Source organism: Phodopus roborovskii, unplaced genomic scaffold, assembly GCF_943737965.1.
Source record: "Phodopus roborovskii unplaced genomic scaffold, PHOROB, whole genome shotgun sequence".
Taxonomy (NCBI): domain Eukaryota; kingdom Metazoa; phylum Chordata; class Mammalia; order Rodentia; family Cricetidae; genus Phodopus; species Phodopus roborovskii.
In genome coordinates, this window is record NW_026126638.1 from 11,057,481 (window position 1) to 11,071,535 (window position 14,055).

Below are 14,055 nucleotides of genomic sequence, written 5' to 3' on the forward strand. Positions count from 1 at the left end.
TGAGATAGATTTGTTTTCCTAATCAAAAGAATATGATGCTCAATTCTCTCCCTCAGAGCATCAGATTCTCTGTGCAGCAGTTCTCGTAGGCTACTTTAGGACCCTAGGAAGCTTTCAGCAGCCAAGCGAACAATCCAAGTATTTGCATAGTTACTTAACACGTTTCTTTCTTGCGAGTCTTTGTCACTAAAGACAGTTTTGTTCCCACCCCCCTTTCCAGGAAAATTTGTAAAATCAAGAAGATATTTGGGGCCAAGAAAATCCTCTCAGTTGCACAAAATCAAGAATGGCATATAGGCGGCAAACAGACCCAAATCACATTGAACCACAGGAAGATGGATATGATCACCAACAATTTCACCATGCAAACCAGTGCCTTCCTTCCAACCAAGTCAGGCTGGGTTTTGATGAGCTAGTGGAGGAGATCAATAACGAAATCCCCCTGTGTGAGAGTGACAAAGAAGAAAACCCACGTTTTGTGCCAGGAGCACCAAACTTGGGTTCAAACTGGCCATCCATATATGGAACACACCCTAGACACTTGGATGAGTTCACTGCTCAGAGCCCTGACATCTCCCAGCTTTGGCATGGGAAAGCATCAGCCATTGGTTTTAATCCTGCTGTGTTACCAATGCATCAGATCATAAATGAGGGAGACTCCTGGAGAAATAGCACAGAGAAACGTCATGGTGCTGAGGTTCCCGGGTCCAGTGCTCTAGCTCCAGCACCCAGCAGCCTGGAGAACCGTAATCTACGAAGACAGTCAGGAAATGAACATCACAAGGGCCCTGTAGGATTTGTGGGCAGCATCTTCCCTCATTATCCATCACACTCAGTAGACGCCACACCCGATAGCGAGAATAAAGGAAGTGGAGGTTTGAACCTTGTAGATCCTCCTCTCCTGTCCTCTAAAGATTCTCTTCCACCCAGGGCACAGGAGAACGCATCACTGGACGACACAGAGGTATGTATCATACACACGAGCATGGAAACAATCACTCAGTAGAGGATCGGATTAGTTGGTAATAAAGCTAAATAATCTCAAGTAGGAAAACCCATTAGTATTATTTAGAACATTTTATTTTCACAAATCCCATGTTTTAAATTTAATATATAAAGCACTTCACTTTTAGTTTTCAAGTTCCCACATCAACACAACTATTAATATGTTATATTAGTATAACCCATGATAGTATATTATATTAGAATATGGCTAGAGAGATCCCTCAGTGGTTAAGAACACTGACTGCTCTTTCAGAGATCCTGAGTTCAATCGACAGTAGCCACATGGTGGCTCACAACCTTCTACAGCGGGATCTGATGCCCTCTTGAGGTGTGTAGGTGTAAAGGCAGACAGAGCACTCATATTAAATAGTCATTACATAATGCATTTTAATGGATAAAAATATAACTCAAAGTTTATCTGGTGGCATTTATCTCTTCTTCCTGTGTTGTAAAAGTACAGATATATTTCATCACATTTATAATTTGAGTCAAGCTATGTTGATTTAAAATCTTATTATCTTTAGCAGCAGGGGGAAACATCCTTGTGCACAGAAGTTCCTAAATTATTTGACTGGCAGGCAAGCTGTATAGGAACCAGACAAAGTAATTAAGTAATTGCTGTGCCATTGACTCTAATCCTTTCTTTGATTACTTTATGGTCACTGTGATAACCATAGAGTTATTCTGCTCATAGTGTCTAGATAAAGCCAAAAGTCGGTCACAATAAAGAAGAAAGAGGGGAATAGAGAGATGGGAAGTAAATACGAGGACTTGAGACCCCCAGCAATCACATACAAATCTAGGTGTGGGGGCATGAGTCTGCAATCCCAGTGTTGGGGAGGCAGAGACAGGCAGTTCTCTAGATTTCTAGTCATCCAGTCTAGCCAAGTCCATGAATTACAGGTTTAGTGAGTGACCATCAATAAAGGGGTGAAGAACTCATGGAGGAACATACCTGACACCAGCCTCTGACCACACACACGCACACACAAACACACATACACGCATGCATACACCCATGCACGCATGCAAGAAGGAAGAGAGAGAGCGTGCACACTGCAGCTACTATATATACAGGAGGAACCAAAATAATACTCTGATATGCTGGACAGAAGGAGTCTGGAGCAACAAAAATAGATTTCTTGAGTTCTAGAATGTGACTCCAACTCACCCGCTGACAAACAGTAAAGCAACAGATATGAGATAAAAGAATACCTAATTCTGCAAGGAGGTCATTGCATGAGAAATGCCACCTCAGACTATCTGAATCAACATTGAATATATCTTAAGGATATCTAATTCATATCGTGACAGTACAACAATCCGTAAATGTGCCTAGTGTTCCAAATACTGTGAAAATTAGACAAAATGATAAAAGCTGCTAAATTCAGGCTTGGGACATGGGGCAGCATAGTACGCGGTTCCCTAAGAGCCGTCCGTATCCGGGTCTGTTGCCTGAAGGGCAGCTCCCGGCAGCCGTGCAGTCTGGTGGAGTCTGCATGGCAGCAACATTCCTAAGCTGGGCCCTTGGCTCCTGGCTTCAGAAGTGCTTGGATTGCTGGGCATTGTGCTATCTACGAGGAAGCAACGCAGTGGGAGCAGAAGTCTCTGGGGATTTACTACATTTCGGCCAAGAATGGGGTATTTGGAAGGCTCAAGGAATATCGTTGAGAAAATTGCTCAGATTTAGTTGAAAATAAGTAATTATAGAGTCAAAAGAGAAACAAATTGCGAGTGGATGCAGTCATCCAATATAGGCAATTGGCATTCAAATATTTAATGACAAAAAAGAAGTTTTGCAAGAAGTTAGGAAGAGATTTCAGGAAGTGTGACAACCATCTGAAGGAGTGAAACTTCTCATCAGAAGGTGAGAGTCAGAGACAGTGAAACCAGAGGCAACGAGAACTAGAGAAAAGGAACCGTCGGTGGGAGCCAGAGGCACTGTTAGTCATAGACTGTGGTAGCCAGAGAGTGGAAACAGAGGCCCTGGGAGCCAGAGACAGGGGAAGCCAGAGATATTGGAATCCAAGACAGTGGTATAATAATTTACTAATGGAATTTATATTGACCCAAGAGATAAATAGAAAATTAAATAAAAAGGAATAATTAAGAGAAATTAAAAAAAACTAAAATTAGAAACACACATACAAACATGTAGACATGATGAGTTGAAACAGACCATTTCCATAAAGCCATTAAATATAAATGGCTAAGAATTCCAAACAACAAACAGAAAATAACAAACTACGTTTAAAGAACGTAAAGGTCAGTTACTGCCAGAAAAAAGACTAATTTGACAGATAGACTGAAAAGAAAAATAACCAAGCATTTAATTCTCAGCCTAAAAAGGATTGCTGTGCTTTTAATATCAGCAAACCATGGTTTAAGGACGCATTTCTAGAGGTGAAAAAGGCCATGTTTTCATAGCAAAAGAAGCAGTCACCCTCTAACTGAAAGTTTAATCCATATACCACGAGCAAACTAAACACGTGGCTACAAAGGCCCTGGCCATGAAAAGATGATTTCTTCATAGTTCCCAAAAGCCATCAAGAATGCCTATCGGGAGGAAGAGGAACGAGGGAATCATGGGATTCCATGCCAATGATAGGTGGCTACGGGGAGAGATTTAGAAAGATACATCACTTAGTAACAGAAGCCAAAAAGTAAAAAGAGCATATGTAAGTAATACATGATAACAGAACTCTAAACACTGGTAATTACAAATAGCTTGGTGGAATAATCCAACAGAGATGCGGGGAAACTTTAAAAGGGACAGATTTGTTCAATATATTCCCCCGTTATTGATAACACTGATGTGCACATTCGTGAGAACTACAATTGCACACCTAAGATCTATACATTTTTCTGTATGTAAATATTTCTTCAATAGAATTTAAAAAGGGTAAAATTAAATCCAAAATGTTCATTGCAAAAATAAAATAAAATAAAATTACATAAACATGTGGACATTTGCTCTATATTGAGCTGTATTAATTTAACTTTTTTTTTATTTTTACTTCCAGCAAGTTGGTTGTCCCATTCAAATAGTTGAAGTACCCCAAGGGAGTAACAAGAATCTGGCCTCCTTTTGTAACAAAGTAAGAGAGTGAGTATTGCTCTTTTAATAAATATTGAAGTTTCTGTGTCTGAATAAACGTCTCTATTTTTCGATCCACCCGGTAATTAGCTCTGCGTGCAAAATGTCAACTCCCTGTAGCTTGCTAATGCAATGAAATAATTTTTTTGACAAACTGTCATTGATCACCTTGATAACTGCCTTTTCTCTTTAATACTCAAACAAGTATGTTTCCATTAAAATGATGATTAAAAATCGCTTCCTCTGTCAGAACTGCCCTTGTCCATTGGTAGTTTGAGTTTCGGTATACTCACACCTTCATTTCATTTCATAAATATCTGCGGCATTGACCCGTAGCTCAGGCCTACATTGGTAGAGGTTCAGCCTCCCATAGGAAGTCAGCTGAGTCCTCTCTCAACTGTGTTGCCACCAAGTGAATAAGCAAGTGTGTTTCTTTCCATTGAAAACATCATGCATTTCTAGAGAACATTTCAGTAAAGTCCTTGGTCTCCTTGCTAATCCAAACACTAATATTATGATATAAAGGTGATTGCTTTTCTCCTGTTGTTACCATGGAACTAGTGGGATTTTTTTTCTGTCAATTTGAAAATGTAATGCATTTTCTTTAGTCCTCTTAATTTCATTCCCTTAAATCTTTTGTCTTAAATATAAGAAAAAAAAATCTATTTATTTAAAGGTTTTGGCTTCCTACTAAGTGATGGAACTAGGTTAAAGATTGGCTCACTAATTAATTTAAAGGATATTTCTGTTCCTGCATCTTCTTCATTCATTTATAACATAGGCTTCTGCTTTAAGATAAAAATAAAATGACTTGCAGGTAGCTAAAATCAAAACCAAACAAACAAGTGTCTCTGACAACCACATTGGAAGACTTAAAACATATATATATATATATATATATATATATATATATATATATATAACAAAACACCTCAAAGCTGTATATAAATGTTTAAAATCTCACTAACTTCTCGGCAATTTACACAGCAAATATCCAAAGGGTCCTTTCTATTCTTAAATTGGAATAACTGAAGACAAAAATGTTGATGCCTTAATTACTAAGAGATGGCCCCACAGTTATAAGAGAACTTGCTGCTCTTGCAGAGGACCCAAGTATGGTTCCCAGCATCGGGTGTTTCCCAACCACTGAACAGTATCTTTTCATATAGATGCCAGTATGTGAAGCAGAGAGGGGACAGGAAGAGACCCTGGGCTATCCACCTCAAGGCTCAACCTGCACCAACACACTGCTTCCAGCTGGGCTGCACATCCTAAACGTTCTTCTACTTCCAACACAATCTGCGGACCAAGTGTTCAAACACACTGCCATTTGAGGCCATGGAGAATATTTCACATGGACCACAAGAGGAAGGTTTCAAAGGCTAATGTAGAATCATAATATTACATTTAAGAAGAGTTTAAATGTCAGTAAAACCAACACAAATAAGTAGCAGCAAGATTTCATTCCACTGTGGAAAGCATTTTCTGCTTATTAGCATCTTCGTAGTGTGTTCTACACATGGCATTAAACAAACACGGGCCTGAAGGGACCAGTCAGGGCAATACAGTCTGATCAGTATGGTATGCTACATGGTTTAGAGTCTGTAAATCGTTTATGCCTTTTCTGTTGCAACCCTCCCATAAAACCTTGGAAGTAGGTGGTAGTGGCTCCTTTTGTATTCACAAATAGCATGCCCCTGTCTCTAATACTCCAACAAAGAAGCCTGAGGATTCAAATCCAATGTGTCTGCTCCAAGGATTAACATTTTAGCAATTCTTTGACTCCAATGTATGCTAATTTTTCAGCATGCACTCATAATTCAATTGTTTTTCTAAAATCCAGAACTTAAAGATTGTGGAGCAACAGGGAAAGTGTTGTGAATTAGGCACCAACAAAAGAATCAGTTTATTTACTCATGTCTCTGGTCCACAGTGTACTTACAGCTTTAGGGAAACTAGGCATGCAAGGGATCTGAGAGGAGGAGCCTTGGCATCAGGCTGCCATGGATGCTGCACTGGATGGATCCTCCTGTTTCACAGGAGGCAAACATAGCCTTCACAATTTCAACTGGAGCATCCCCCAGAAGCCCCGAGCTTCCCCTGTCCTTGTTCTTGGCTGAAATTTCTACCAAGCCAGCTTGAGTCTTTGCACCATGCCGCCGAGGGAAAGTGGCTATTTCCTGGTCTTCAGGGTTTTTCGGATCTGCTGGAGCCCCTTATGCTTAGGTGGTGGTTTTCAAAATGGAAAACAATGCAAATAATGTCCTAAGCCCCCCCCCCTTTTTCCCCCAGAATAAGAGCGTCATTTCCTGCAAGTGACATTAATTCCAATTCTGGAAAGATCTGGGCCATCACTACAGCTTATCCCTCCCAGCTCTTTGCTGACACCAAGTTCAGAGTGAATGTTTCCACTAATAACTCGGCACAGACCCTTCATCTTCTGCCACAAGGTAGGAAAACTTGCAAGCAGATACACAAATCTCAGTACCAATAGATAGCCTCAAAATCATTCAAAAGACCCATCATTTCGTACTGTTTTATCCTGTAGGGAAATAAAAGCAAGTCAGCCAGGAGCTATTTATTGTAGACATCTGAGTTGAGACCAGGGACTCTCTTTACATAGCTCTCAGGAAGTCTTTGTTTCCTTGCTATTAATAATAGCAGGTGGAGCAAGTTTTCAGCAGTTAAAATAAATGGAATTTCTAAAATTTTCCAAGTGAGGATGGCGTGTAAGTGAAAATGTTTGTTTCCTACCCAGCGGGAGCAAGTACTTTGTTCAGATGTGTGAATAAATTGTGGGAAAGGAAGCAAAAGTGTATCTGCTCCCACAGTGAGAAGTTTAAGATGCCTGTGCAGCCCATACCACCATAATTATCAGAACCCTTGACCAAGATTAGCCCCTGAATATGGTTCCTAGAAATTTATATTATATCATATTTATTGGACTTTTCCCTCTCTACCACTTGGAGATTTCTTTAAAGTCATATAGTGTTCTGATTATTTTGTTTGTTTGTTTTTTGCTCTGTGGCCTTTTACTTTGAAGAGTAATACTCTCTTGCTTATTTAACATCTAGTTGTGACTACATAGGTTATTACTTATCGACAGGCGAGGATATTCAGCTACACAATGGGTAGGAAATGTTTTCACTGTTTACTATTTGTCAAGGTCCCTTCTTCTTTCTTGTTCCAGTTGAGGCTTTGAATAAGTACAGAGGGTTACAGACGCAGACATGGTGAGCTGATATTCCAGTTAAGAACATCTGGCTTGAAACCAACTCGTGCTGGCTGACACAGCAAAGAAAAGAGTTTTGAAACAATGTAATCATTCCTTATAGAGTTTAAGAGTAGGAATACACCAAAGACATGAGGCTAAAATGGGAACACACGTGGGGAAACTCACGACCCCCTTGTAGCACAGAGCTGGTCTCTTTGTGTCATTGTTCCTGTACCTTGTTCTCTGCCAAACTGTCTTATTTCTCCAAAGCAAGAAAAACAGCTGAGCCCTCAAGCACACACACTGTTTGCCCAACAACCTACAGGCTGCCTGTCTCTCGATAGAATGGGCTAAAATAAAAATATGTGTCAGATCCCTAAATGGCAGAGACTATTGCACCACAAACTCTTTAGTAAGGAATCTGAGCCCCAGAGGTTGGAGAACATGTTTATGTAAATTCACTCAAAATAATGACATCTGTATTCTATCCAGGGCTAGCATAAAACAGAGAACCACATTTTGATGATAGTAAAATTATCTTACTATCAAGTCAATAGCATATATTTTAAAATATTTATGTTTACATTTTTAAATATTTATATGCATGGGCCCATGTGTCTGCACCTGCAACATGTATGTGCAGTGCCTTCTGAGGCCATCAGGGGGTGCCATATCGCCCAGAACTGAGGTTACTGGCATCTCTGATGCTCCAGATGTGGGTGATCAGAACCAAACTTGGGTTCTCTGCGGAATCAGAAAGTGCTCTTTACCACCGAGCCACCTCTCCAGACCCAAACATTTCTTTCTTTTTCTTTTAAAAATTTATTTTATTTTATTATTATGTGTATGGATATTTTGCCCGAACGTGCTCTGTATTTGGTGCTCTTGGACAGAAAACGCAACCCCGGATCTCCTAGAACTGGAGTGACAGGCAGTTGTAAACTGCCATGTGGGTGTGAGAATTGAACTCAGCCTCAGAGCAACCTCTCCAGCCTCCTATGAATTTCTTTTGTGCAGAGCTATGATGTGAGAAACACAATAACTAGCGTTGACATTTTCCATTCAGACAGGACTGAACTTGAAAATGATTGCAAGCTCGCTTTATCTAAAACAACCATGAAGCTAATAAACAGACAAATAAATGTGTTGTTCTTTAATTCCCCCTTGGTGGCGCTAGCTGGCTACAAGACTTTATAATGTGATTATCATCAGGTTCTGTGCTCAAAAGCTTTACGGTCAACGTTTCATAAGCTCTTACTCACTTTTATTATTCACTTTTGTTTTCAGCTAATTATCTTGTCAAAGACCTAATTCGTGAAACACTGCTTTTATGTGCAAATGAGCAGCTTTCCCCCAAGGAGTGTCTTCTAAGTGTACGTGGTTCTGAAGAATTTTTACAGATGTAAGTATCTCATTAAAGTCAATTTTGGTTGCTATAATTTGTCAGTTTTAAGCGGCAAGGTTTTGTCTTGTTGTGCTTTTAAAAGACATCTTGTGAACAGTGTGTTCTGCTGAGGACGTGCTAACTGATTTCATGTGAGATGCTTCAGACAAGCTTGGATGTTTGAACACGTGCTCTGAAGCTGATGCTGCAGTTTGTGTGACATTTTGAAACGTTTGGGATGCAGTGTCCACTTGGCAGGTATCAGTCGTTAGGGGGGTGGTGTTTGAGTGTTACACGTACCTCCAGTTCCCATCTACCCCTGCTCCCTCCCTGGTCCACCAGGGCATGAGAAACCATAGCCTCAAGCTTCCATGTAAACAAATGGCGCACCTTTTCATGTTAGCATCCCTAATGTGATGGGTGGCACCCTCTGAAATCCTCAGCCAAAGTAAACCCTTTCACCTTTAACCACTTCTGCATTTGGTGAAAGTCATGAAAAAGGGAACTAATGTAGAAACCACACAGGGGGAAGAACACAGAGCCTCATACCTACAGGACTGTCAGCCCCTTTCCGTTAAGTTATAACTTAGAAATAAAGTGTATCCTCTTTGGGGAAATTTGGATATTTTGTGAATCATATGTGTACTCTTCCTTTTTTATTGTTTTATGGTGTAATGTGTATTTATTTATAGACATAAGGATTGATGTTTTATTATTTTATGTGTATGGGTGTTTTGCCTGAATGTATGTGTCTGTGAGCCATGTGCTTGTAGCACCTGTGGAGTCCGGAAGGGAGAATCAGATCCCCTGGAACTGGAGTTACAGACAGCTGTGAATTGGAATGACAATGCGGGGAATTTAACCCAGGTCCTCTGGAAGAGCAGCGAGTGCTTTTAACTGCTAAGCCATCTCTCCATCCCAGGAAAGATATTTTACGTGAACTATATCTTGGGGTGACAAAACAATTCACCTATCCCAGGATGATGGTCCCCAGTGAATAGGAATTTTGCCTTTAAAACTCAGGAGCTATTGGCTATACTACCTGTAATAAAGCACACTGGGAGGGATTATAATTTGAAGTATGAATTAATTGGTAATAAGCAATGCTTTAGTCTAAAATATTAAAATTATGTTGATCAAATAATGATTTTTAAAATATAGGAATTTTGAGATTAAGGATTACAATGATTGCCATAAACCTGTAAGTTTTTAGTTTATTTTGTTTTATGAACTTCATTATAAAAATTTGCAAACAAAAACACACTGGCATCTACCAGATCCAAAGTCTATACGTGTCACTGAACTTCTAGATAGTTGAACATTCTTTCAACAATTGTGGATTGGGTATAGATTTTACACTTTCAACAATAGAATTTATTCTTATGCATTTATCCACAACACACACACACACACACACACACACACACACACACACACACGAGAAAGAGCAAGGAAGAGACCCAAAACAGAGCTTAAAACTAGAGAAATAATTATATCCTCTTTCACAACTCATGTCCATGACTTACATTCAGTTCTTCCTGTCTCCTGTAATAAACGGCTGTGAGCTACTGCCTCACCCCAGTCAGAAAAGCTTCATCAAGAAATCCAGCAGCAAATGTTGGAAAGGATGTAGGGAAGAAGGGACCTTCTTCACTTTTGATGGGAATGCAAGTTAATATAGCCAGCATGGAAGCCAGTGTGAAGACTTTTCACAAATTTAAAAAGAAAATTACCACATGATCCAGTAGTTTCACTCCGGGGAATGTAACCAGAGAACTCTGTAAGCTACTGTAGGGATATTGCACCTCTAAGTTTATTGCTGCTTTATTTATGATAGAAATTAATTTAAATCAACCAAGTTGCACATCAGCAGATGAATGATTTGGTACACATCACACACACACACACACACAAACACACACACACACACACACACACGAATATTATTCAACTGTAAATAATATAGTAGCCATAAAATTTGCAGGAAAATGGATTAAAATATCCAAAGAAACATGGACATGCTGTTTACATTTTATTTTTCTAAAGGGCATCTCTTAAAAATGCAGAAATCTGTTCATGAAGCTCCCTGGGGAGCTAGAGAAACAGCCCAGTGGGTGAAGTGCTTGGTGTGCAAGCATGGGGACCAGAGCTCACAGGCCTAGGGCCCATGCCAATGCTCAGTGTGGGGATGCATGCCCCAGTGCTGAGTATGCTAAACAAGTGGATCCTGGAGATGCTCTGACCAGCAAGTGTAGTTGAAAAGATGAGCTGCAAGTCCAGTGAGAGGCTTGTCTCAGAAGTGCTGTGGAGAGGGATTCAGGAAGGCTCATCAGCATTAACCTCTGGTTCACACATGCCGGCATGGTCAGCCATATCTGCATACACATTTCCATACACAATGCACATAAAAAGAAGTAAGTTTTCTATAGTAGGAACACATGTGTTAAGTATGAAATAAGAAATAATTTAGACCTTCATATTAACACTCCAATCCATCAGGAATATTCTAGTAGATAAAACTACAATGGTAACAATAGCATCTGCCAGTAAATACTAACCAATTGCTTTGTGTTGGCTAGATGTTTAAATCTTACAACATATCCAGGAGATGATTATCATATCTCCTGCCTTCGAGGTCATACAGAGTGAGAATAAATGTAAATTCAAACTGGTATTTGCTTGAACTGCTGTTACTTTTCACTGTAAAGCGCATGAGTGGAATACGGAGGAAATAAAAGTAGTTCATTGCACTGTGGTCATGGGGGAAAGTACACACAATTTTTCAGGGGTTGGGAAGGTCAGAGTAGCCCATTCCCAAACCACTAAATGAAATGTGGCGTGTACAAATGTTTGGTAAGTGAATTAAAATACACAGATGACTCCTACACAATCCCTGCCATCTTCCTGGTCCCAGTGTGAGTGTCATCGCCACACTGGCAATCAACTGGCTACAGGTCAGAGGAGAAGGCAGGTGAACAGCAAGATCAGATAGCAGTACACAGGAAAGTCAGTGGCCGACTAATTAAAGAACGAACACCCATTCAGTAACTCCATGACAGCCTCAGCTGTCTCAAAATACACAAAATGCACCAGTGATTTGTCCTTACAAATAACCATCAACCGACAAAAACAGGCTCAACCATGTGAAACACGATTCAAGTGGACAAGGATGCTGAAAGACTTTAATAAGAAGTGTGCAATTAAACAATCAATTGTCAGTTTTTGAATAATGAATCATTAAAACACTAATGACAAAGTTCAGTGAAATAATTGGCAACGTTCAGTTAAGATACAAACAGATTCAGCAGGGGCTGAAGGGAATTTGGCATCAATAGACTTTGTAATGTCTTTAATCTGTTTAGCAATTCTGCTTCTACAACTTATCCTTTTAAAGACCAAGGCTCATGTCTGTCAGGCGGGCCCCAACCTTGCTATGTTGCCCCTTTAACTTCTCATCCTCCTGCCTCTCCCTCCAAAATTCTAAGACTGCATACAAATGCCAATCGAAGGCACTCAGTTTACAAGGTGTTGACAGGATCCAAGGCTCTGCGCACGTCAGGTAAGCAACTACAAACTGAGCTACATCCTCAAGCCTTTGCTTCTACAAATATCTCTAAGGGACGGTCACAAATGCACAAAGATCTAGGCAAGGCTGAGACACATGGCAGGACTGCCATAAGCACACAAAGGCACTAAAACTGATTAACTGGTTATGAGGCACAGGTACAGCTCAATGGTTGAGAGTGTACACTGCTCTTGCAAAAGTCATGTGTTAGGTTCCCAGCACCCACACTGTTTGCTTCAAAACCACTAGTAGCGCCACTCTGAAAAGTTTTCCTTCTGACGTCTGCAGGCAGCTGCCCTCATGTTTACATATACAAACAAGTACACACAGACACACATAATTCAGGATAAAATAAAATTGTATCAAGAGAATTAAGAGATGAGTATTAGTGAACCTATGAAATGTCGACCAGGCTGGAACGCCAGGGACCACCCAGGCAGCATGAGGTACTGAATGGTGGGAGGCTAGAGGAAGAGAAACATACACAACAATAATCAGATCACACAGGAAGCTCAGTAGCACAGCGCTTAGGGAACAGACACGTAGGGGAAGCTATCCATCGGTTTGGAGACAGGTTGAGTATTTCAGTGCTGAAGGGCATTCAACACATAGTAAAGCTGGAAGAAATTGTGGGGCAGTTTAATTGCTTATCCTAATAAAAGTGCATGCATTTCCCATGCATAGCGCAGGAAGTTAAGGGCACAAATAGACCACTGTAAACTCAGGGACAGGAGGAAATGGGGACACAGGAAGTGGTTGGAAGCTGCAGAGTTCCGAAGAGGGGTTGTTCTTCTCCTCAATGTGAAAGACTGACAGCTCCAGAAAATATGAACAACAATACGTGTTCATTACTAGCCATAAATATAACTATGGGTTGGATAAACCAAAGCTCCTGCCAACTCAGGAAAGCTTAAGGAAAAGAGACAGGGATAAGAACAACAGTAAAGACACTAACTTTCCCTCATGTGGCTAGAAATGTCATACTGTGTTACTGTATTTTAACTGTCATTGCTAATGTCTGCTTGTGTGCATTTTTTTTTTTAATTTCAGGATAATGTAAGTCAATAAATGTCGCCAAAACAAACCTTTTCCCACAATGGGAAACATGATCATTCTTTTGTGTTGGATAGGGCAAGCTACTCTCCGGCAATGTCAAATTTCTTATTCCCTTTAAAATGAGATTTTATATGATAAGTTGTATTATACATAGAAAGTAAATCCAAGAATTATAACAGACACTTCTTCAGGCTTGCCATAATCCCATACAAACTTTATATAAAATATTCAGTAATATGAAATATGAAATAATGTAATCCACAAATTAACTTAAGAATTAAGTAGAAATATAACTGAGAGACAAATCACTTGGTTCATTCATAAAACCTTAAATTCTTTCACCGCCTTCCTTTTCCTTGACCTCCAGTGTAGTAACCACGGAGAGAGCTCTCCTCAGCATTTCACTTCACATGGCCTCCTCAAGCTTCTGGCACCAGTTTGCAGCCTGTAGTAAGAAACATGAGTTTTAGCATCCTTGGGTGCAGGAGGGATACAGACTCCTGGAGGTTGATGAGCCATTCCCTGCTTACTACGCTTGCCTTCCTTCTGGAGCGATAACAGTTGTACCTTCATTTTAACTTGGTACTTTTCACACAAGTGTTTCCTCACGTGCAATTCATAATCCATGAATGATGCTACGGCATCGTGTTAGCCCTTTGTATGGAGGCCAACATCTACAAGGAATGCGAGGTTTTGAAATAATCCTGAAGACTTTCCCTTTATAACTACCTCAG

At 40.1% G+C, this 14,055-nt stretch overlaps 1 protein-coding gene across 1 annotated transcript in view; it reads left to right on the forward strand.

Annotated features, from left to right (window-relative positions):
* The first annotated feature begins 252 nt into the window (after positions 1–252).
* Pik3c2g (phosphatidylinositol-4-phosphate 3-kinase catalytic subunit type 2 gamma) overlaps positions 253–14,055 on the forward strand; it is a 221,596-nt gene continuing 207,793 nt past the window's right edge. Inside the window, exons 1-4 of the mRNA XM_051173115.1 lie at positions 253–964; positions 4,029–4,111; positions 6,395–6,552; positions 8,604–8,718. Coding sequence (XP_051029072.1) covers positions 287–964; positions 4,029–4,111; positions 6,395–6,552; positions 8,604–8,718 — 1,034 coding nt within the window. The 5' untranslated portion in view covers positions 253–286. The remainder of the gene's footprint in view (positions 965–4,028; positions 4,112–6,394; positions 6,553–8,603; positions 8,719–14,055) is intronic.